Here is a 26624-nt window from a genome sequence, read left to right as displayed (position 1 = left end):
ACTTCATATTCATATCCAGATTTATCTGGAATTGGAAATTTCAAATGCAATCTTTTTTCCTATGGAGACATTTCCTATGAATTCATTTAACAGCTAAATGGTACTATTTAGAATAACATGAACTAAAAATTATTCAAATACTTCTATAGCATCATTAACTGTAACAGTTCTACTCATGGACTGCATTCAGTTACTCAGTTACTCACAGAGAAAACCAAGGACACAGCTCAGTCCTTTTCAGCCCTGGCACTGTTAATATGTGAGGCTGAGTATTTTTTTGTTGGGAATAAGAAGAGAGGGGCTGTGATGGGCATTGTGTGATATTTAGCAGCATCACTGGCCTCTATCAACTAGATACCAAAAGCATCCACCAGCTGGGAAAATCAAACATGTCTGAAGATATTTCCAAATGACCGGTGGGTGTCAAAATTGTCCGTTGATAGAAACAATCAACGTAAGAGGAAAGAAGGAGGAAAGGAAGGGGAAGAGAGAAAAAGTACTTACACTAAGCATTCTTAAACAGTTAATAAATCTATATAAAATAAAGTTGAATTACTAGTTGCTAGATTTAAATGTGTTTATTGTAGTTAAAAGATATTTATAAGAAAAAATCTTTATAAGCAAAATCAATGTTTTGTATTGTGAAAACAGCAAAAACATCATCAATCTCAGATAAACTTCTACTGTTCTTAATAAGAAAAAATCAATAAATATCTTTTTCTTATTTCTACCTTAAGAATAACACCCTACCTTCCTGCTGTATCCCAGGAATAAAAACAATTGCAGTCTTTGTTTTCAGATTTAAAGGCAAGAGAAGAGCTTTTTCCTCTGACTCTACAGGTGGTTTCTGAAAGTGTTCTCCAGGTGACCTGAGGTGACCGACAAGTTTATTTTGCATTTACACACAAGTTTAATAGGACCTGCATATTAACAAGAGTAATAACTTGTTATAGCAACCAAAAATAATTTTTGTATTCACTTATTACCTGTATACAACTCTTTCAACTTTCTCATCTGTTTACGCTTTGGCTTACCATAGATGTAACTGATCGTGCGTCTTCTTCATAATTGACTACTGGAGGTGGCTCTTTCCCATCATTTTCTTGCACTTTTTGCTCCAGCAATTCTTTCTGAGCTGTAAACTTTGCCTCGGTGCATCTCAGCTGCTGGACTGACTGTTTCAGCTCTTCAAGTGTCTGTTTTTGGCTTAGCAGAAGTACAATACTAAAAGAGAACACATTTAATATAAATTATTTCAACTACTCTAAGAAATAAAGACTGTGAAGGAAATCATATCCTGTATATGTGTAGATTATGTTCCTTTCTTCATTTTCCTCTTTATAAGGGTCTTTCAGAACTATAAGAATTAGGAAACTAAACGGATTTTGAGTCATCACAGTAGTTGTTAAACATTAGCATTTACAAAATTAAAGGAAGTTTTTGGAAGCAAAAACCAAATTCAAAATGCTTTCAAATTATTACGATCCATGGCACTCATTTTATTTTACAGTAAACTGTCCACCTCACAAAGTACAGATATGTCGGTCCAGAAATGCAGAGCCTAAAATGAATTAACATGACTGAAGCAGAATCTTAATTTATTTTAAATCTCAAACGGAATATAGCTAAAATCAGATCTCTGCCTAGAGAATAAATCAAATCAAGGTGACAGCTGGAAGCAAGCTGTGTGCCTATTGTGAGGATCGTGTGCTTAGAGCTAGGGAAAGTTTTCTGACAAGGACTACCGAATACGTGTAAGCCCTCAAATCTTCCAATATACACCATTAGAAAGATAGTAGACCTCTTCATTCCTCCTTTAGAGTTTTACCCTTCAAGGCTGTCCCTAATAGGAATTTCAAATTAATTTGCCCATCTTAAAGCCACAAGAAAACAGGTAGCAGCGGTGAGAAACATCTTGAAGATGCTGTCATATTTAGTATATTAGTATCTGAAAGAACTGTGCCACGCACTGTTGAAAGCAAGTTAATAATAGATTACAGACAGTTTGGAAAAAGACAGTCTCTTTAGTAAATGCTTCTGGGAAAGCTGGACAGTGCATGTAAATCGATGAAGTTACAACACGCTCACCACACACAAAATAAACTTAAAATGGCCTAAAGACTTAAATGTAAAACCATATGCTTAAAAATCATAGAAGCGATCATAGGCAACGTGGTCCTACTGCATAACATAGAGAACTATATTCAGTACTCTGACAAACCACCATGGTTTGTCAGAAGAGAGCATTTTTTAAAAGTATATTCGTGTATAACTAAAGCACTTTGCTGTATAGGAGAAGTTAATACAACACTGTAAATCAATTATACATCAATTTAAAAAAATTGATCAAATACATGAGAAGATAAGCCACAGACTAGGAGAAAAGATATACAAATGACATATCTGATAAAGGACTGTTATCCAACATATACGAAGATCTCTTAAATATCAGTAATAAGAAAATAAGCAAACTTCTTTAAAAATGAGCCAAAGACCTTAACAGATACCTTACAGATATACAGATGACAAATAAGCATATGAGAAAGTGCTTCACATTCTATACTATCAGGAAAATGGAAGCTGAAACAACAATGAGACAGTATTAGACGTTTACGAGGAAGGCCAAACCCCAGAACACTGCCACCGCCACCTGTTGGCGAGGCTGTGGCCTGGAATTACTGACGGGCACGCACAATGGGCAGCCACTCTGGAAGACAGGCTGGCAGTTCCCTGCAAACTAAGCATACTTTTACCATGGGATCCAGCAATCCTATTCCTTGGTATTTACCCAAAGGAGTTGAAAACTTACGCTCACATAAAAGCCCACACATGGATATTTACAGCAGCTTTATTCATAACTGTCAAAACTGGGAAGCAACCAATATGTCAGTCATCAGAAGAAAGGATAACTGTACAAGAGAATACGTTTCAGAACTCAAAACAAGCCACTAGACCACTGAAGACATGGAGGACTCTTAAAAGTACATCATTAATCGAGAGAAGCCAGTCTGAAAGGCTGCATAACGCACGATTCCAACCACGTGACACTCTGTACCAGGCAAAACTATATAAAGAGACAGTAAAAGGACCACAGCCACCAACAGCTGGGGCTGGGGGATGCACTAATGTGTGGAGCACAGAATATCTTAGTAAAAAATGCCCTATATGATGCCATAATGATGGGCATAGGTCATTATACACTAATTCAAACTCACAGAATGCACACCACCAAGAGTGAAGCCCAATGCAGACTACGGACTTAGAATGATACTGATGGGTCATTCTAGATTCGTCAGTTGTAACAAATCTGATGCTCTGGTGGGCAGTGCTGATAATGTGGGAGACTATGTATTGTGGGAGAAGTATATCGGAAATCTCTGTAACTTCCCCTCAGTTTTGCTGTGAAATTTAAACTCCTCAAAAAAAGTCTTAAATTTTAAAAATGATGTATCTATACAGATTTAATAGAATGGCTTGGATAAAAAGTAATGACAAGATCAAATGCTGGTGAAGGTGAGGCGAGATTATCACTAATACATTGCTAGTGGGAATGGCATGTGCATGCATGCTAAGCCGATTCAGTCGCATCTGACTCTTTGTGACCCTAGGGACTGTAGCCTGCCAGACTCCTCTGGCCATGGGGTTCTCCAGGCAAGAATACTGGAGTGGGTTGCTCCTTCAGGGGACCTTCCCGACCCATGGATCAAAGCTGTGTCTCTTATGTCTCCTGCACTGGCCTAGGGTTTAATGGGATCTTTCTGCATTAATTCTCCCAACTGCATGAGTGGCAGTTGCTCAGTCATGTCCGACTTTCTGCAAACCTACGGACTACAGCCCACCAGGCTCCTCTGTCCGTGGGATTCTCTAGGCAAGAATACTGGAGTAGGTTGCCATTTCCTTCTCCAATGGTAATTATCTCCATTAAAAACTAATTTAAAAATATGTATCGCTGGGAGCTCCCTGCGAGTCTAGTGGTCAGGATTCAGCACTTTCACCGCGGCAGCCCAGGTTCAATCCCCGGCTGGAGAACTGACATGCCACAAGCTACACGATGCGAGCAAACAGAGAAAAGGAAGTTTCACTACTACTGGTGCTTCCTGTTGTACTGTGAGGATTTTATTGTCTCATATACCTTGGGTTCTTAAGTAATCTCTTTTAAAACAGGCCTTTGAAAATTTTTCTTCAGGAGTTCTAAATATCTATTGTGTCATATAAGAAATCACTTGTGAACATTTTGAGACACTATCCTAACGCCAAGAATAGGAAATACATAAAATGGAATACTACGCAGCATGAAAAGAATGAAATGCTGCCATTTGCAGCAACACAGTCGGACCTAACGAGGATCATACTAAGGGAAACAAGTCAGAATGTAGACAGATACCACACGATGTCACCTACATACAGAATCTAAACAAGTCAGAATGTAGACAGATACCACACGATGTCACCTACATACAGAATCTAAAAAAGAAATGATAGAAACTAACTTATTTACAAAACAGAAAACGACTCACAGATGTAGAAAACAAACTTAATGATCACCAAAGAAAGGTGGCAGAGAGGGATAAATTAGGAGTTTGGGATTCAAATATATACACACTACTATAAATAAATTACATAATCAGCAAGGACCTACTGTATAGCACAGGGAACTCTACTCAATATTCTGTAATAACATACATAAGAAAATAATATGAAACGGAATGGATATATATACACAGATAAATGAATCACTTTGCTGTACACCTGAGATTAACACATTATAAATCAACTATATTTCAATATAAAATAAAAATTTAATAAATAAGTAAATAGATAAGCATCCTGGCTTTTAATTTAGTTGTTTTTAAGAACAATGAGATTTTGGGGAGGTAGATGCCCTATTATATAGCTCTAGTCCAAATGTTTTCTAGTTAATACATCTGATCAGCAAATTAAGGAGCAATATTACCTTCATCCAATTAAGTTCACTGAGCTCTACGTATAATGACCATTTCAAATACATTATCATCTTATTATTGTTTAATAATTACTTTTTAAAAAATATTGCTGTAATCACTATATAATTATTTTGCATGCTTACAATACCATTCAGCAAACGAGCTATACATATTTCAATAAGAAGTTAATTATAATAAATGCATGATTGTATAAAACAAGATGCACAGGAAGCTATATGTAAATCTGAAACATGCAAGGGATCAGGATTTATGCGTGTGCTATTTTCTCCCTATTTCTGACTACTCTTTCTACGCACTCTTCACCTGGTGAAGACTGATAGTGTTAGATGCTCAGTGGTGTCCAACTCTTCACGACCCCACGGACTGTAGCCCACAAGGCTCCTCTGTCCATGGGATTGTCCAGGCAAGAATACTGGAGTGGGTAGCCATTTCCTTCTCCAGGGGATATTCCTGAGCCAGAAATCAAACCTAGGTCTCCCACAATGTGGGCAGATTCTTTACCATCTGAGCCACCAGGGAAGCCCTTCTGCCCTTAGGTCTCAGCAAAAATGCCATTTCCTAGAAGACCCCTGATCACCCACATTAAGCGAGTGCTCCTCCGTCATTCTTCTACCTGACCTTGTTCCATAGCCACTATCACACCTGTTACTATCTCGTCTTGTGTTGGCCAACTCCACAAAAGCACAAGCTTCATGAGCCACGTGCCCACGTGTGTCTTACGTTTCACTGCAGTCATAGCACCTAGTAGATATAACCGAAACATTGAGACAAAAATAAAAAAGATACCTGAATTTGCAAACCAGAACAATACTCCAGATGGTTCAAGCATCACCTTCACTATAAGCTGGATGTGAATCTTCTCAAGTCTCTGAAAATTTCTGGCCCTCAGATACCACATAATTTGCAAGATTAGATGATCAAATTGATTTCTCTAGATTCCACATGGCTCTAAAAGTTATGCTTTTATAATGTGTAAAGTATTTTTAAGTACCAGGTGATAATGGTACATAACTATAGAAAACTGAATTATCATTCACTCTCTGGAGTCAAATCAAGCATTAAAATGAGTAGCAACATTACCAGTTCTTTATGCCAATGAGTCATAAGTGACATATGCCTGGTATATTTTCCCATAAACTATTTTCTAATACAGCAGTCAAGGATCATGAATCAGGAAAAAATGGATACTACTTCCAGTTGAATAAGCATGTTTTGAAGTAATAAGTAACGATATGTATAACAGAGTGACACTTTGTGTTGTGTTAAATTATACCACTTCAAAAAGTTGGTTTTATTTCTTTCACCTTATTTCTTAAAATAAAAATTTGCAATAGCTATATTTCAACTAAGACCTGCATTATTTATATAAGCCAAAAATCTGTGCTTCTTGGTGTGAATTTCATGTCACATAAAAACCATTCTTTAAGTTCATTTTTCATTTTATATAATTCATTTATAAAAATCAAAGGTATCAGATGATTTTTCATGTAGTTTTATTTTTTCACTGTATTATGTTTTGGAGAAACCTAAGCCAAATCTAAATTCAAAGGTTTTAACATTAGTCTCTCATATGTTATACTTTTCATAAGAACATGAGTGCTATTTATAATAAGTAAAAAATAACATAATTTCATTAATTTAGAGATCATTTAAGAAAGGCAAATATTAGGATATTTTTATTTTATTTATTTATTTTTTTTAAACGACGCCGCGACCTGGAGACCCGCTGCTGCTACTGCCGTCTCAACCACCGATCCGCTACCCGGCGGCCAGGTGCCTAGAACCGCCGCCGCCTCCGAACACGCCGCTATAGGATATTTTTAGTCTTGGGGGAAATGTAGTTTTGTTTCATTGTTTTATTACTTTTAACTAACATGATATTTGAAGCTAAAAAAGTTCTGGAGTAAAAATAAATCTTTGAAATTAGATGAAAATTGCTTTTAATCATATATTTAAATAAGTATCTGTAGACATATATACAGGGCTTTCCTGGTGGCTCAGTGGTAAAGAATCCGACTGCAATGCAGGAGAGGCAGGTTTGAGCCTTGGGTCTAAAAGATCCCCTGGAGAAGGAAATGGCAATCCACTCCAGTATTCTTGCCTGGAAATTTCCATGGATAGAGGAACCTGGCAGGTACAGTCCATGGGGGTCACAAAAGAGTCGGACACGACTTAGTGGCTAAACAGCAACAGATTTTATATATATATATATATATATATATATATATATATACACACACACACACACATACATATATATGTGTGTATATATATAGAGATGTTTAAGAAATATTCAGAAGATGAAATGCAAACATTTACCCTAGAATTCATTTCAGACTGTTTGTTTTGCAAATTATTTTAACATATAGTTCAAAGACAAACTTAAACCTACCAATGTCTAAATTAATGAGATTTCACAATGACTACTTAGTTATATAAATATACTTAACATTTTCAAAATTATGCCCTGAAGTTAACAATAAAAACTCCATGATAACAGAGTGCAAACAGAATTTGGGTTAAACCGGACTCATTTGCTGAATTGCCAGACACACTTATCCCTTCTAACTTACTCTCCTAAGAACACTACTAAAATCATGAGATCAAGCAATTGCTGTGATCAGACAGAAACTTCGGAGTCAAGAACTCATGAGTATTCTATCCCTTCCTAGGTGTGATTTTAAGTTATCTAAATTCTCTAAGTCTTAAAGGTAAAATGCTCATAATTACACGGAGAGCATAGTAAAGATAACATTAAAGTGAATTAATATATATAAAATATCCAGCATAATATGTGGAAATGAGTAAGAACTCAAGAGGTGTTGATTTCCATATATCCATCATGCTTTAAGCCTCCTCTCCTCTCATCCCATTCTTATCTCCTGATAAATATAAACAGGTGGAGAAATGTGGATCACCCTGATTATGCAGATGAAGCGAGAACTGAAGATATGAGTCAAGAAAACATACCAAAAAAATCAAAGAACTTACAAATTCTAGATTAAGATAACCCTTAAAGACTGTCTCCTTCAACAATATATAACCAGACATGCTGGTGAGAGGGTCCTACTGTATTTCTTTATATCTAACAAATTTTAAAACAAAAGTCATTTACAATGTGTACATTTACAAAACTATAAAAAGTAGAACTACTTAGTCATCTGTAGACATGTGCAGAGATTTAGTTGCAAATAAAGAAAAACAAAAGATAATTATATTTTTATTTTTATATGTGCAATGGTTGATAAAATTTATCTTTATAATCCAAAGAAAATCTAATCCTGATTCAATACTGAAAATTTTCAGATTTATTAAAGGAATATCCAGAGTACCTCATATTTTCCTGTTCTCACCTTTAAAAGGCTCAGCAATTTCAATATGACATATAATACCAAGTTGTAATAAGAGCCATAGTATTAAGTGGGAGTGGAGAAGGAAATGGCAACCCACTCTGGTACTCTTGCCTGGAAAATCCCATGGACAGAGGAGCCTGGTGGGCTACAGTCCACGGCATTGCAAAGAGTCAGACACAACTGAGCAACTTCACTTTCACTTTCCTTAAGTGGGAGAGGTAGGCTCCTACTAACCTGAGTTGCATACAAGAATAGATGGTGCTGCCATTCACTGAAACTGAGAGGAAAAAAAAAACTAAAAGTGAACTAGGTTGGGCTGGTTGGATTGTATTTAGGGGGTTTTTAATTCAGTCTTAGATGTGAGAAATGCAGGGTACTACTAAGACATCCAAAGAGGCATGTCAAGTAAGCAACCGACTACATGGGCATGGAGTTCCCAGAGGACATCTGAGCTAGAGTAATAAGCATGAGTCATCTTCAGGGGGTCACCCAGGGACAGAGTGCAGGAAGGAGACTGCACAGCCTAGGACCATGCCATGGGTAACTCCAAAATACACTGGCCAAGTGGGGAAGAATGAGTTTACAAAGAAGGAGTGGTCAGAAAGGGAGAAGCAAGATCTGGTATCTTGGTTCGCAAAGGCCAAGGGAAAGGAAGTCAACAAAGATACTTTGAGGAGGTCAAATAAGATGGTTGCAAAATTTAGAAACATATATATTGTCATTGAGTATTGTGTTCTTGCCTGGAGAATCCCAGGGATGGGGGAGCCTGGTGGGCTGCCATCTATGGGGTCGCACAGAGCCGGACATGACTGAAGCGACTTAGCAGCAGCAGCAGCAGCTTTTACCTTGTACGCTGGAAAGGCTGTATATAGTCACCCTGCTTATTTAACTTCTATGCAGAGTACATCGTGAGAACGCTGGGCTGGAGCAAGCACAAGCTAGAGTCAAGACTGCCGGGAGAAATACCAATACCCTTAGATATGCAGATGACACCACGCTTATGGCCAAAAGAGTAGAGGAACTATGCTTTCCTCTAAAAGAGGACACTGAAAAAGCTGGCTTAAAAAACAGCATTCAAAAAATAAAGATCATGCCATCTGGTCCCATCACTTCATGGGAAATAGGTGGGGAAACAATGGAAACAGTGACAGACTTTATTTTCTTGGGCTACAAAATCACTGTAGATGGTGTCTGCAGTCATGAAATTAAAAGAGGCTTGCTCCTTGGAAGAAAAGCTATAACCAACCTGGACAGCATTACTTTGGCAACAAAGGTCCGTCTAGTCAAAGCTATGGTTTTTCCAGTAGTGCTGTATGGATGCAAGAGCTGGACCACACAGAGGGCTGGGTTTGGAAGGACTGATGCTTTTGAACCATGGTGCTAGAAAAGACTCTTGAGAGTCCCTTGGACAGCAAGGAGACCAAACCAGTCAATTCTAAAGGAAATCAGTCCTGAATATTCATTGGAAACACTGATACTGAACCTGAAACTCTAATACTTTGGCCACCTGATGCGAAGAACTGACTCACTAGCAAAGACTCTGATGCCAGGAAAGATTGAGGGCAGGAGGAGAAGGGGACGACAGATGAGATGGTTGGATGGCATCTCCGACTCAGTGGGCATGAGTTTGAGCAAGCTCTGGAAGTTGGTGATGGACAGGGAAGCCTGGCATGCTGCAGTCCATGGGATCGCAAAGAGTTGGACATCACTGAATGACTAAACAACAAAAAAGTCATTGAGAATCTTACAGATACCTACTTCAGTAATGCTGGGGCAGAAACTAGGGATTCGTGGGTTAAGTACTAAATAAGAGTCAAGGTACTGAGTGCACATTAGCACTCTCAGAACAAGTCTGACTAAGAAAACAGAAGGCAAAGCCAGTAACTGAGAGAGAATACTGAGATTAAAGAAGGGTTATCTAGGGTGGGCAGAGAGGTAGAGGTTACTTTTAGGAGTCGGGACTTACAAATGTTTAAAAAGTGAGCACAGGACACAGTTGAGAAGAAAAGGTAACCATAACATATAAAACAATGTAAAGTTTCAGGGAAAGTAAGAAATGATGAGATATAAAGCAGGGACAAGAAACAGGACAAGGAACAGACCCTTTATGAAAGTAAGGAAAGAGAATGAGTACAAATGTGGCGAATTTAGACATGTAATGGCAAAAAATGAGGCATTTGCCACCTGGTGATTTTCATTTTTTCTGTAATGTAGGAGACATCCGTTTGTCGACTCTGATTAGGCATATAACACGATCAGAGATTTGAGAGACTTGGAAAATATCTGAAAAGTTGCACAGAAAGTACGAGCAAGTAGTAGAGACCAGAGAAATGTCACACATACAATTTCCTTGGAAGTCTTGACAAATCAAGCCAATTGTAAAAGTACCAGAGCAAGAAATATATATGTTCTAGTCAGGGGTTAGAGAAACCACAGAAAAGTAATCCTCGTTGAAGATGCAAACAGTGACCAAAGTCAGACCAGAAATTTTAAATTTCAGATCAAAATGTAAACCTGAAAACAAGAGAAAACGTTAAGTACTGAAATCAGTAAACACAAGAGTACAGCAAAACGGGTCAGAGGATCCATGAGCGTGTTTGCTGATTCAGACACCAAGACTAAAGGCAGTCGTACGGCGACAGCACGGCGAATCTCAGGGTGCGTGAGGCAGACTACTCCTTTTTCATGTTCACTTGCTTCCTCCTGACACAGCAGAGGCCAGTTTCCTGATTACACTGGTCTAACACTCTTTTAGGGGCTTCCCTGGTGGCCCAAATGGTAAAAGACAAGGAATTCACAGAGAATATCTGGACTTTGATTTGTGCTGTGCCAAGGCGCTTCAGTCATATCTGACTCTTTGTGACCCTATGGACAGGAGCCAGCCAGGTTGCTCTGTCCATGGGATTCTCCAGCCCAGAATACTGGAATGGGTCACCATTTAAGGCAGAGTAAAGACAGGTTTTAATGGGGCTTTTCAGAAAATAATTCAAACCACTAAAACACTGAGACAAATGATAGGTAACATTACACGGATAAAAACACAAAATCATTCCTCTATAGTCCTCGAAAGTAACTCAACCATACAAGTTTCATACTTTTATACATGAAATTTCAACTTTTGGAAATTTTATGTCTCTAATTCCATGTAAAATGAAGTATTTCTGTAAAATTACATCAATTAAACTTTCTTTCCTCAAATAACCCCTTTGGTACTCACTCAGACTTCTTTTCACAGGTCTTGGCAGCCTCCTCGATCCTCTTCTCTAGCTCCAGGACGGCTTCCTCCTTGTTCACAAGCATCTGCTGTGTCTGCATTAGTTCCTCTGCCAAAGTCCGCAACCTAGGAGGAGGTTTCCTCATTGTCAGTCAGCACACGAATCACGCTCACTTTACACAGACCAAAAAAGAACCACACACCTAAGGCCGCAAAGGCCAACACAGGAGCCACAGCACTTTAACTCAAATTAAATACGAGTAAAATTTCAACTCCTCAGTTGCATCAGCCACGTTTCAAGCTGAGCAGACACACACGACTAACGGCTACCACTCTGGACAGAGAAAAGAACATTTCAATAATCACAGTCAGTTCTCTGGGCAGTCTGTTTTAAAGGGTTTTATTCATCAAACAGCAAAAGAGAAAAAGAAACAGGAAATGGAGAAAGAGAAAAGAACCAAAGAACCTGTGGTGGATTCATTTCGATATTTGGCAAAACTAATACGATATTGTAAAGTTTAAAAATAAAATAAAAGTTAAAAAAAATCATAAAATCAAAAAAATAAAAAATTTAAAAAAAAAGAAAAAGAAAAAAGTACCTGTAGTTCTCCCAGGAAGAGTGTATGGTGAAATAACCATGATTTTTGTTTCAGACTAACATGTATGTATATTCTAGCTTTACCATTTTTTATCTGAGATCCTATGAAACTTGCTTCAGTTCACTGACTCTATTTTCCTACTCATATTTTGGATACTGTAACACCTGCTTCAGTGCATTGTTTTGAAGATGAAATACACTTATGTGTAAATAATGAATGGTACTTGATAGGCATTTGAGTAAATAACATCTAGTATTATCTGCATATGTTATCTCATTTAATTCTCACAACAAGCTATGAGATATATATTGTTATCCTCAAAGACAGTAAGGCTCAGTCACACGGTAATTTAAATTAATATAAGCTATTTCTGTTTTCACATGTTGCAGTAATGTTTTGGAGGTACAGTCTATATAGATTTGAAATTAGTATGTATAAAATTAGTCTGTACCCATAGATCAGACATTTTTTGATTACATAAAATGCATCCAGCCCTGAATAGAAATATTTCTATCACAAAAACACACAACTAGAATCTAAAAAATAATACAAATGAACTTATTTTTCAATACAGAAACAGACTGACAGACACATAAAAGGAATTTATGCTTATCAAACGTGACAGAGAGGGAGAAACAAATTAGGAGAATAGCATTAACAGATACATATCACTGTATGTAAAACAGATAAACAACAAGGATTTCCTGTATGGCACAGACAATTGTATTTAATATCCTATAATAATATACATTGGAAACAAATCTGAAAAAGGATAAATACATATGTCTAACTGAATCACTTTGCTATATACCTGAAACTAACACAGTATCTTGAATCAACTGTAGCTTAATTAAAAAAACAAAAAATAAAATTGCTATAATCATAAAATATACACACACACACCTATCATATCACATTAAAATTTTTATTCTGTTTCAGCCTTTTAAAGCAAGACAGGAAATCCAAACTATACAAAATACTAAATAACCCAAGTATATGAAAATTTAAATTTAACTTAAAGAGATGATAAAATCAAAAGTCAAAAGTCAAACCTTGAAGAAATATTTGCAATGGAAGTTACAAGCAAAAGCTCATGTAGAAAAACTCTTAGAAAAAAGTCAATCTACAATGAAAATGAACAAAAAACACAACTGGAAGTCCAAGAAAACTTCAAATGATCAATAAGTACACGGAGATATTTACAACCTGAACCACAATTTAAAATCTTCAGATTAAATAATCAGTAAATTATTTTTCACCTACTAAAATTGACAAGCATGAAAACAAGTGATAATACACAGTATTCTCAAAACTGTAGCAAGAATGAGAGGGGAAGGAAGGAAGGAAGGAGAGAGGAAACTTGGAACTGTCTCTCAAACCTCAAATTAGAATCTCCTTTGACCATCTAAAAATCTGTCTTATCAATATACTTTACACATGCTCACAATCAGTCCATATGGAGATGTTTGTACTACAGTGTTTATAAAACTAGAAAGTATTTAATTGTTCATCAACAGGGGAATAGCTGAATAAATTTTGGTCCGATTTGAGAGAGTAACGATGACATATACACACTGCTATCTGTAAAACAGCCAGCCAGTGAGAATTTGCCACATGACACAGAGAAGCCCAGGCTGGGGCTCTGTGACAGCCTAAGAGGGGTGGCTGGAAGGGAGGGGCAGGTGGGAGGGAGGGGCCTGTGTACACTCCGGGCTGATTCGTGCTGACGTCCGGCAGGAATCATCACGACACTGCAATTATCCTCCAATTAAAAGAAAAATAAAAAATTTAAAGAAACAGAATAGTCATTAAAAAGAATGAGGTTCTTCCAAAGCATGGTTCTTCCAACACATAAAAGGTTCTTCCAAGGCATTTACTTAAAAGGCATGAGGCAGAGAAGTACATATAGCCTGGCTCCATTTATAGTGAAATCAATGTATGTGTATACACATACTACTGACTGAACTGTATTCCCTCAAAATTCATATCTTGAAATTCTAACCCCCAAAGTGATGATATTTGGAGAGGGGGACTTTGAGAAGTAACTAGGTTTAGATGAGCTCGTGAAGGTAGAACCTCATGATGGGATTAAGGTCCTCAGAGGAGATACCGAGAGTTTGGCTCTCTCTCCCCAGGCCTAGATGAAGCAGAGGTCATGTGAGTACATGAGAAGGCAGCAGTCTACAAGCAGGAAAAGACTCTCGCCAGGACCCAAACTGGCCGTCACCTTGATATGGAACTTGTAACACCCAAAACAATGAGAAATAAATTGCTATTGTTTAATCCACTCATTCATGGTATTTTATCATAGCAGCCATAGCAGAGTAATACACTATTATATATTTATGTGTGGAGAAGAACCAGATTACTAAAAACCAAACTTGCATCATCACTCTGACAGGTATGGGATTAGAGTAGGGGTGATTTAAGGACAAAAGGGTTTCCCTAGTAGCTCAGTTGGTAAAGAATCCGCCTGCAATGCAGGAGACCCCAGTGTAACTCCTGGGTTGAGTAGATCCGCTGGGGAAGGGATAGGTTACCCACTCCAATTTTCTTGGGCTTCCCTGATGGCTCAGCTGACAAAGAATCAGCCTGCAATGCAGGAGACCTAGGTTCGATCCCTAGATTGGGAAGATTCCCTGGAGAAGGGAAAGGCTAGGCATTCTTGTATTCTGGCCTGGAGAATTCCATGGACTATATAACCATGGGGTCACAGAGAGTCGGACACGACTGAGTGACTTTCACTTTTGGACAAAAAAGTCTCTCATATTTTACTCTGTATTAATCTATATTATATTTAAATCTTATAACAAAAATGAATTTGAATTTAAGCTATTAAATAATAGGTAATGGAGACAGAAAAGGCAGAAAAACCATGAAACATGATAAAACTCAAAATATAGTAATCCAGGTTTTCTCATCCATGTTTAGAGTTAAGCAATATAATAAACCTCAACAGGTTTCTGAGGGCATTATTATACAAAGCATAATCAATGATGCTTCCAATAATGATCCAGAATTGTAAAAGAAAAATTAAAGTATTTTTCATTAAGAATATACATATATTTATGAGACATACATCAAATCTAGTAAAATTATTTTGTTGAACTCGATAGCAAAACAATGTTGGGTTAAATGCACTTCTGTGGAATAGTTCATACCCAGACTACTAGACACACAAAGTTACTATATTAAAATCTGAGGTCATTCTCAAGAAATCTACACTTCAACTTCTGGCTTCAAGTTACTTATTACCAACTACAAATGATATAAATTAGTAACATGCATGATGCTTCGCTCGTTGTAAAACTCTGCCATATATGTGGTCTCATCTCACCCTCATGGCAGTCTGGAACACCTGCCCCACCTCTGTGCCTGTCCCACCCCAGCCTGGGGGGCATAAGGACCCGCTTCTCCCACGCTGCCCTGGCCATGCTGCACCAGAGATGAACTGGAAAGAAAGCTCCCGTCTCTGAGCACTCCCCTCCTCTCTGGTCGTTTACTTCACTCTCCTACGCCTTTCCCAAAGCTCTTCCTGCTCAGTTTTCCACTCACCCCTCTTTTCAGTTCCTGGCTCATTCATTTAAACCAGGTGTTCACTAAGGCCATTCCCTGTGACAGGCACACTGTTAGACACTCGGGATAAACAGTAAACAAGCTTGGCTTCAGGAAACGTAGATGCTAGCATAAGAAACGGCGTCCGCCTTTTCCCTCCGACCCTCCCTTTTCTTCTCCTCCTTTCCTCTCTCCGTTATGCTTTCTGTCCCAGTTTCTTCTCAGTTCTCGCTGCACTGCATTCTGCTCCACCCTGAAATAAACACATAACCCCACCGACCTGTAAGACGCAGGCAGCACGGCCTCCGCTTCACTGCTCAGCCCTCACACCTAGCTCTGTGTCTTTCGCACGGTAGATGCCCAACTCGGTTCTGCATGTCCTGTTTGTCTCAATAGAATTTCACACATTAAGCTTTTTCTGCAATTTCCTAATAACTCCCAAGGCTCTCCTGATTCCTATAGTTCTGAATTATCTAGAAAGAGAAACCAAAGAGCTACCTCAATATGGGAACAGCACAGTTTACGACTTCCCCCACCACGACAGCTAAACTGATGCATGAACCACACCCCAGTGAAGGAAGCTTTAGTTCTCTACACAGACGTCATTAATACAGGACTGATGCTTTTCAAGTAAACATTTTGACATCAAGCTAATCACCTTACCTTCCACCTCAGAGTAAGAAAATTGTTAGTGTTTGCAACTCTACACGTCTCTGCTGCATTTTGTAAAGCTCCTTACCCTGGTGAAAGAGACCAGGTCTAGAAGCAGACACCTTAGGGTTCAATATTTACTTGGCTTTTCTAGACTTCCATTTTCTCCTCTAACAAAATGGAAATTAATTTAATATCTAAATTAAAGGGTTCATGTAACTATGATACATATTTTTAAAGTTTCTAGAGTACATCATGAGAAATGCTGGGCTGGAAGAAGCACAAGCTGGAATGAAGATTGCCGGGAGAAATATCAATAACCTCAGATATGCAAATGACACCACCCTTATGGCAGAAAGTGAAGAGGAACTAAACAGCCTCTTGATGAAAGTGAAAGAGGAGAGTGAAAAAGTTGGCTTAAAGCTCAACATTCAGAAAACGAATATCATGGCATCTGGTCTCATCACTTCATGGGAAATAGATGGGGAAACAGTGGAAACAGTGTCAGACTTTATTTTTTGGGGGCTCCAAAATCACTGCAGATGGTGACTGCAGCCATGAAATTAAAAGATGCTTTCTCCTTGGAAGAAAATGACCAAGGTTATGACCAACCTAGACAGCATATTGAAAACATATTGAAAAGCAGAGACATTACTTTGCCAACAAATTAGAGGAGAAAACTAGTCAAGGCTATGGTTTTCCCAGTAGTCATGTATGGATGTGAGAGTTGGACTGTGAGCACCAAAGAATTGATGCTTTTGAACTGTGGTGTTGGAGAAGACTCTTGAGAGTCCCTTGGACTGCAAGGAGATCCAACCAGTCCATTCTAAAGGAGATCAGCACTGGGATTTCTTTGGAAGGAATGATGCTAAAGCTGAAACTCCAGTACTTTGGCCATCTCATGCGAAGAGTTGACTCATTGGAAAAGACTCTGATGCTGAGAGGGATTGGGGGCAGGAGGAGAAGGGGACGACAGAGGATGAGATGGCTGGATGGCATCACTGACTCGATGGACATGAGTCTGAGTGAACTCCGGGAGATGGTGATGGACAGGGAGGCCTGGCGTGCTGCGATTCATGGGGTCGCAAAGAGTCGGACACGACTGAGCGACTGAACTGAACTGAACTGAGTATGGATTTTTAAGCATAGAATATTCCCTATAAATGTAACTATATATTATTAACCAATTTTACTACTGATATCAAGAAACATTTTTCTGAAAATTAACTAAATTTTGATTTCTACCTTTTTTAAAGAGTGTTTTATTAACACTGGATGCAAAAATAAACACTACCCCCACGGCAGGGTCGGCCTGAAGGTATTTTAAATAAAACTTAAAAATGGGTTATACTATTTATACATTTTTCCCAGTTAAGGACAAGTAAAGAAATATTGTAAGAATTTTGTATTAAAAGTATATGAGTTACTCATAATTCAAAGTTGTTTTTCCCTTTACAACAATGTCATTTCCAAGAACATTCACGTTTTAGAAATGTGGAAAATTTCAGTTCAAGAGAAATTAATGTAAGCTTGCGTGTCATTGCTATCCTTGACACAAAATAATAAAAAATCTCTACACACACACATACGTCCTGATTTGATGTGACATAATGGTAACAATATCACAACAAGTCAAAAACTGAGGAGATTTGCTACTGATTTCTTCACATATATGATTGAGAAAAATTCAAGGGAAGACATCTGATTGTGTTGGATATCATGTTTACCCTAGCTAATTGGAGTACAGCCCTCTTTTTACTTTGAAACAGGGTAAGAAGGGAGGAATGAGGTGAAAGCCAGAGAGTCCTGATCCACTGTTTATGCCACCTGATACATCCTAATTCTATTTATCAGAGCTCAATGGCACATGTGAATTCTAACAAAGGATATTAAAATCCCATACTTTCACTTCCTTTAGCAAGCATTCAGCCTTCTGAAAAATATCCCTTAGGCTTTCAGTGAGGAATTAGATTTGAAGTTTTGTATATGCTCAACTTTTGGAGTACATGTGTACGCTCATTTATGAGAACAATGAGGTGGTACTCACGATTATTTCTCTTTCAAACATCTGATCTGTGCTAAAACTTTAACCCAGAAAGAAAAAGAAAACTGCTGTTGCTGTTGTTGTTCAGTCGCCAAGTCTTTGCAACCCCATGGACTGCAGCATGCCAACCTCCCTGTCCCTCACTATCTCCCAGACTCTGCCCAAGTTCATGTCCATTGAGTCAGTGATGCCATCCAACCATCTCATCCTCTGTCATCCCCTTCTCCTCCTGCCCTCAATCCTTCCCAGCATCAGGGTCTTTTCAAATGAGTCAGCTCTTCGCATCAGGTGGAGTTTCAGTATTGGAGTTTCAGCTTCAGCATCAGTCCTTCCAATGAATATTCAGGACTGATTTCCTTTAGGATGGACTGATTTGAACTCCCTGCTGTCCAAGGGACTCTCAAGAGTCTTCTCCAGCACCACAGTTCGAAAGAGTCCTACCACCAGTGTATTAGATTCTCTAAGGAGTTGGAAACTCTAGAAGTTAAACAAAGGCCTAGAAGAGCTAACAACACTTCTGTTCTCTGGCAGATCTGTTGTGTTACCTACAATTTACTACCTGTTTTGCTAAGCAATGAAGGTTGGAAAAAGAAAGGAGATAAGAATAAGAAAAGGGAGATCAGAGGAAAAGGAATGATAATATTAGCTAACTTTCCTTTTTCTAGCTCTTGATCATATAAAGAAAATAGTGGCGCTTCTTGAGGCCTTAATCTTTTACAGCCTTGGCACGAACAAAACATGCCCAAGCTTTATGCAAAATCGTCTTTAAAAAAAGAATCGAGCAAAGATAACCCTTTGTGTCAAAACTTCTTAATATTTCTCAGTCTCTATAGATCCATGGCTGTAAATCCAAAGTAGAAAAGACAAATGATTTAGAAGAACAGAATTATATAGGGAAAGGATTTTGCCTTTTTCCCACTTGCAGTAGAATGGATTAAGAGAAAAACATTCTAGTATATACAGGTTATATATAGATGATTTTTAAAGATTTAGTTGTATTTAAAGATTGTTGTTCAGTCGCTAAGATCTATCTGACTCTTTCAATCCCATGGACTGCAGCATGCCAGGCCTCCCTGTCCATCACCAACTCCCGGAGTTCACCCAAACCCATGTCCATCGAGTCGGTGGTGCCATCCAACCATCTCATCCTCTGTCGTCCCCTTCTCCTCCTGCCCTCAATCTTTCCCAGCATCAGGGTCTTTTCAAATGAGTCAGCTCTTCGCATCAGGTGGCCAAAGTACTGGAGCTTCAGCTTCAGCATCAGTCCTTCCAATGAACACCCAGGACTGATTTCCTTTAGGATTGACTGGTTTGATCTCCTTGTTGTCCAAGGGACTCTGAAGAGTCTTCTCCAGCACCACAACTCAAAAGCATCAATTCCTCAGTGCTCAGCCTTTTTTATGATCCAACTCTCACACGATTACCAGAAAAATCATAGCATTGACTATACAGACCTTTGTCCACAAAGTGGTATCTCTGCTTTACAATATGCACTCTAGGTTTGTCACAGCTTTCCTTCCAAGGAGCAAGAATCTTTTCATTTCATGGCTGCAGTCACTGTCCTCAGTGATTTTGGAAACCAAGAAAATAAAATCTGCCACTGTTTCTACTTTTTACCCATCTATTTGCCATGAAGTATTGGGACTGGATGTCATTATCTCCATTTTTTGAATGCTGAGTTTTAAGCCAGCTTTTTCACTCTCTGCTTTCACCCTCATCAAGAGGTTCTTTGGTTCCTTTCCACTTTCTGCCATGAGAATGGTATTATCTGCATATCTGAGGTTTTTGATATTTCTCCCTGCAATTTTGATTCCAGCTTGCAACTCATCCAGCCTGGCACTTCACACAGTGTATTCTACATAGAAGTTAAATAAGCAGGGTGACAATATACAGCCTTGACAAACTCCTTCCCAATTTTGAACTAGTCTGTTGTTCCATGTCTGATTCTAAATGTTGCTTCTTCACCCGCATACAGGTTTCTCGGGACACAGGTAAAGTCTCATCTCTTTAAGAATTTTCAACAGTTTGTTGTGATCCACACAGTCAAGGCTTTAGTGTAATCAATGAAACAGAAGTAGATGTTTTTCTGGAATTCCTTGCTTGTTCTGTGATCCAGTGGAGGCTGGCAATTTGATCTCAGGTTCCTCTGTCTTTTCTAAACCCAGCCTGTACTTCTGGAAGTTCTTGGTCACACACTGTTGAAGCTAGCTTTAAAGCATTTTGAGCATTATCTTGCTAGCATGTGAAATGAGTGCAATTGTACGGTAGTTTGAACATCCTTTCCTTGCAATTAGAATGAAAATTGACCTTCTCCAGGCCTATGGCCACTACTGAGTTTTCCAAATTTTGGAATTTTGCTGACATATTGAGTGTAGCACTTTCACAGCATCATCTTTTAGGATTTGAAATAGCTCAGCTGGAATTCCATCACCTTCACTGGCTTTGTTCTTAGTGATGCTTCCTAAGGCCCACTTGACTTTACACCCCAGGATGTCTGGCTCTAGGTGAATGACCACACCATCGTGGTTGTCCTGGTCATTGAGATCTTTTTTGTATAGTTCTTATGTGTATTCTTGCCACGCTAAGTCGCTTCAGTCATGTCCGACACTTTGCAACCCTTTGGACAGTAGCCCGCCAGACTCCTCTGTCCATGGGATTCTCCAGGCAAGAATATTGGAGCAGATTGCCATTTCCTCCTCCAGGGGATCTTTCCTGGTGGCTCAGATGGTATTCTTCCCACCTCTTCTTAATCTCTTCTGCTTCTGTTAGGTCCTTGCCTTTTCTGTCCTTATTGAGTTCATCTTTGCATGAATATTCCGTTGGTGTCTCCAATTTTCTTGAGGAGATCTCTAGTTTTTCCCATTCTTGTTTTCCTCTATTTCTTTGCACTGTTGACTTAAGAAGGCTTTCTTATATCTCCTTGCTATTCTATGGAACTCTGCATTCAGTTGGGTATATCTTTCCCTTTCTCCTTGCCTTTCACTTCTCTTCTTTTCTTAGCTATTTGTCAGGCCTCCTCATACAACTACTATGTATATTTAAAGATACAAAAGCCTAAAGCAACTATTGTGGATGATAACAAATTTTCAGTACTCATGACAATACTTTTTATATTCTCAAACCATTTTCTACCATTATTTAAATCTCCGAGCACTTCTAAAGAGATCCAACTTCCTAAAAAAATATAAATTAAAAATTCCTAATATTGTCTCATTAATTGTGACATTTGGGTTAATAAAAACCCAAATGCAAAAAAGGTTACAGTTGCCTGATATAACTTTTTTGAGAGTCCTTATTCGCTATTCTTGTTCAGTTGCCCAGTCATGTCCAATTCTTTGTGACCCCATGGACTGCAGCACACCAGGCCTTCCTGTCCCTCACCATCTCCCAAAGTCTGCCCAAGTTCATGTCCACTGTATCGGTGATGCCATCAGCCATCACATCCTCTCATACCCTCTTCTCCTTCTGCCCTCAATCTTTCCCAGCATCAGGGTCTTATCCAATGAGTCACTGTTTGCATCAGGTGACCAAAACACTGGGGCTTCAGCATCAGTCCTTCCAATGAGTTTTCAGGGTTGACTTCCCTTAAGATTGACTGGATTGATCTCCTTGCTGTCCAAGGGATTCTCAGGAGTCTTCTCCAACACTACAGTTTGAAGGCTTCAGTTTTTTAGTGCTCTGCCTTGTTAACCATCCAGCTTTCACAACCGTGCGTGACCACTGGGAAGACCACAGCCTTGACTACACGGACCTCTGCTGGCAGAGTGACATCTCTGCTTCTCAACACGCTGTCTAGGCTTGTCATTTGCTTTGTGGGAAGCAACTGTCTTCAGACTTCATGGCCGCAGTCACCATCCGCATTGATTTCAGAGCCCAAGACGAGGAAATCTGTCGCTACTTCTCCCGTTTCCCCTTCTATTTGCCATGAAGAAATGGGGCCAAATGCCATGATCTCCATTTTTTAAATTCGGTTTAAGCCAGCTCTTTCACTCTCCTCCTTCACCCTCAGCAAGAGGATCTTTAGTTCCACGTCACTTCCTGCCGTTAGAGTGGTATCATCCACATATCCACATGTCGATGTTTCTCCAGACTGTCTTGATTCCTGCTTGTAAGTCATCCAGCCCGGCATTTCTCATGATGTGCTCAGGGCACAGGTTAAATAAGCAGGGTGACAGCAGACCACCGGGTCGAACTTCTTTCTCAATCCTGAACCCATCAGTTTTTCCGTTCAGGGTTCTAACTGCTGCTTCTTGACCCGCATACAGGTCTTTGTTCAACTAAACCTCTTTTTGATCCACATATATTCTTAACACCATCAGTTGTAATACAGCGTAACAGATTCCACTTCAGTCTGTACTGGGTTAGTCTTTTCTCAACTTCATTGAAAATACTAATTGTAGGTGACCCACACACAACATTCACTGAAAGTAATTCTTCAATCGCTTCAAACCTGGTTTGACTTCTCAAGTAAACAACTGAGTAGTTTGGATCATATCTGCTGACTCGTCAAGAGCCAGGGAAAACCACTTTGAATAATTTGTCATGTTTTTTATTAATTAACTAATGACGCAGCTCCCAAAGCTCTCAACCCCTCAAGCAAATGTCCTTCCTGACAATGTAGTGGTCATAAACAAACTTACTTCCTCTGAACATATTTCCTCAGTTATTCTTTAAAACACTATTTAATTAAATTACCACTGATAAATGGGCTTTGCCTGCTTGGCTAACAAATAAGTCACCCAGAAACTTATTTTCATTTGGTTTTATCCTCATTCATATTTTATTTTTCTGAAAAAAGTCTGCTGTGATGAAGCATTTCAGTTTAACTTTAATAATATTTCTTGACTCTTGCTGCCCTGTGTGTCAGTAACACTGAGAAGAGTGTTGAATCTGGTAATGTCAACAGACATTATTTTAGCACAGCTACAGTGCCCATGCATGACGAACACAATGCTGTGCCATCTAACTCAACAACAAAATAATCTGCATCTACTGTGTCTTAAAGTGTGACAACCAAAAGCCATTTTCTCTTCTCTTCTTGACATGACATGCATGCACTGATAATAAAAAGGAAGTAAATGCTGTAGTCCAGTGATGTGTGTGGCATTCAAAACAGTGCTGAGTTACAACCATGGCGCTGCGGTCTGTAGTGCACCAAGCAGCAGTGTGAAGTGATGGGAATGCCACACGTGGTCTCTGCCTCAATGGCTCGCTCTGCCCTGCAGCAGGAACCCACCCACAGACAGCAGGTGAAGGGCGAGCACGGCTGCGTTCCAATGTAACTCATGTCCTCTGACGTTTACGCTGCATGTAACTTTCATATTCACAAAATATACTTCTGCTTTTGACTTTTTTAACCGTTAGAAAATGTAAAAAGCAGTGTTAGCTCATAGACTGCACGAGATAAGGTGGCTAGCAGGATGTGACCTATAAGCTATAGATTGCTCATTCACAGCTCAAAAATCCAAAACAATCACTTTCCCATGTAGAGAATTATCATTCTTCAATTAAGAGATCTTATTTATATTTCACTGTAAAGCTAAACACATTTTGACCCTAAATTTTGTTAAATGATCTGGGAAACATGAGACCTGAGATTGGGTTTTACTTTAGAATATACAACTAGACATTTAACACAGTCTTCTGGAACTCAAATCTATTTCCTACTGCTAGGCAGAAACAACTCATTATTAAGAGACCTCACCTGAAACTGGAAAACTGATCCCACAAAAAGACGGAGGCCCTTTGCTCTCCACCATTGCAGTAAAATTAATAAAAATTCCTCTTTTGGCAGACATGTTACTGTTCATATTTTGGAACAACTTGCTATCTGTAACCTGCCTGGCTTAAACTATGGATTCATAACTCCATTTACTCTGCTTTATGTTTGCACCGGATCACAAATCAATGCCTCATCGATCCAAAATGCAAAAGTCCACACAACAGATACTTAAATATGTTCTTCTAATGTTCAACAGACTTGACTTTTTCAAGTTATTTTGATAAACTAAACCAATCCCAAATTCGTCAATTAAATAGTGATTAGATGAGAGGAAATATTTACATATATAATCTTAAACAAAAAGTTTAGTATTCTCTTTCAATCTTTGGCCAAGAAAGGAGATCCAAAAATGAGGTAGATGTGAAAGTGGTGATGGAAGGGAAGCAAAGAGGCTGCAGACGACAGAGACAAAGGGATCAGTCTCAGACTCAAGCCTCAAGGTGACGCAACCTGAACACACGTGTGGAGGCGTGTGCGTGATCAGGCGCCAGAATTTATCAGACGCTGAGAAACAGCTCTTTCCCACACCATAATCTACCATTCAAAAACATTTCCAATATACAAGAGATAAACAAACAATTTACAAATAGCTGACATGAATTCCTCTCTCTGCATATATGCTGGGGTGGGGCGGGCAGCAGTGATATTATACTCAGTCAAATCCAACTCTTCACAACCCTATGTTCTGTGGCCCACCAGGCTCCTCTGTCCATGGGATTTTCCTGACAAGAATACGGCAGTGGTATGACCTTTATAATTATGGTTAATAGACAAATAATGAGAGTACGATAAAAATGTTTTGTGGCACATATTTACATGGATAAATGCAGTAACTTTGTCATTTAGTATTATATCATTAGATTTCTATCAGATCTGAAAAGAGGCAAGGAGTAACATTGTATAATCTTGTTCTGGATGTAAATAGTAATTGTGTAATAATCTCAGAATCCCATACATTTATTTGAGAAACCTCTACATGATACACCAAAGAGCAACCTAAACTATTAAATTTATGAGTGTGGTTAATGAAAACAACAATTTTCAGGTTATATTTAGGAATCCAAAATAAGAAAACTTAACGGGTGTCTTTTTATGACTAGCAAAGTGAAAAAGATAACCTCAGGAAAAGAGGATCTCTTTAAATTTCAAATACTTTACCAGTCAAGACTAGACCAGAAGTATGGCAGATCAAAAGAAGAAAAAGAGTCAAAAAGAAATTCCCTGAGTCACACTGTTGTATGAAAGACACCAACACAACACTGTAAAGCTATTATCCTATTAAACTTTTAAAATTCCAGTTAGACCACTATAAAAAATGCTAATTTTTGCCAATACTACTATAAATTTGAGAAATATAGCTTCACTAGAAAAGTTTAACAAAAAAGACACCTTTAAATATGACAGATATTCAAGTAGAGCAGTCCTCAGGCATTTTGGGTTGAGAAACCCTCTGAAAACCTGCACACACCCTCCCCACAGAAAGTAAAACATGTATTTCTACAAACACTTTTAGTGGGCTTATGGCAGATTTTCAATCCTTTCTACACACTAAAATCATCTGGGAAGTTTACAAAAAATTCCAATGCCTGGATAAAACCCTCAGAAAATCTGATTTAACTGGTTTGGGTCCGATTCCAGACATCAGCATTTTTTGAAGGCTCCCTCAGTGATCCTAATATGAAGCCACAGACGAGACCCACTACTGAGAAACTCCCCAAAATCTCCATAAAATATCTCCATTCACTCACTCATTCAACAAAGATGTTCATAAATCATCTGCAACATCTGACATCTAGCCAAGAATTCTGAAAAATCCAAAAGAAACGCAGCCCAATTTTTTCTTTGTTTGATAGTCAAGACTAACCAGCAGTCTGACAGATTGCCAGTATGATCCCTATTTATAGAAAAACTCCAGAAGTCAAAAACTAATGATTCTCACTTCCAAACGAATATAACCTTTCACAAAGGATAGGGTCACAGATCGTTTAAACATAAAGGAATGCAAAACAAAAGGAAAAATATTTCTGAAGTCTTCTTTAATACCATCCCTTAGTAACGTGTTAAAAGTTCACATGGGACGAGAAAAAAGCAGAACACAAGGAAACACAGGCCATTGGACATTAGCACTTTCTTTCTTTCCAGTGTTACAGCTCCATTTTATTTAGAAGATAGCAGCAGAGAGAGAGGGTGAGAGAGAGAGAGAGAGGAAGAAAAGAGCGCACGCACGCGGGAGAGAGAAAGCACTTTGGCTCCTCCTTTTATGTTTTTTCCTCCACCTGGGCCTGCCCTATGCAAATTGGGCTTAGCCAGGAGTGCTGTTTGTTCTGCCTGAAGTCTGCACCCTGGTCCTCGGACCTTCCTTTGACCTTCCTTGTCTTTTAAAAGAGCTTTGAGAGTGCTCTATTATAAAACTATATAAAGCAATGTTGCGTTGTTATTTAGTCACTAAATCATGTCACGCC

The 26624-nt window shown here is 38.7% G+C and overlaps 1 protein-coding gene across 2 annotated transcripts in view; it reads right to left on the bottom strand.

Annotated features, from left to right (window-relative positions):
• FER (FER tyrosine kinase) overlaps window positions 1–26624 on the bottom strand; it is a 467773-nt gene that overhangs the window by 313011 nt on the left and 128138 nt on the right. For both annotated transcript variants that reach the window (XM_061424535.1, XM_061424536.1), the window contains 2 exons: window positions 11535–11657; window positions 1035–1224 (listed from right to left, as the gene is read on the bottom strand). In XM_061424535.1, coding sequence (XP_061280519.1) covers window positions 1035–1224; window positions 11535–11657 — 313 coding nt within the window. The remainder of the gene's footprint in view (window positions 1–1034; window positions 1225–11534; window positions 11658–26624) is intronic.

This window comes from Bos javanicus, chromosome 7 (assembly GCF_032452875.1).
Source record: "Bos javanicus breed banteng chromosome 7, ARS-OSU_banteng_1.0, whole genome shotgun sequence".
In the NCBI taxonomy this organism is placed as follows: Eukaryota; Metazoa; Chordata; class Mammalia; order Artiodactyla; family Bovidae; genus Bos; species Bos javanicus.
Note: the sequence above shows the minus strand (reverse complement) of the source record. Positions and strands in the feature narration are given on the sequence as shown.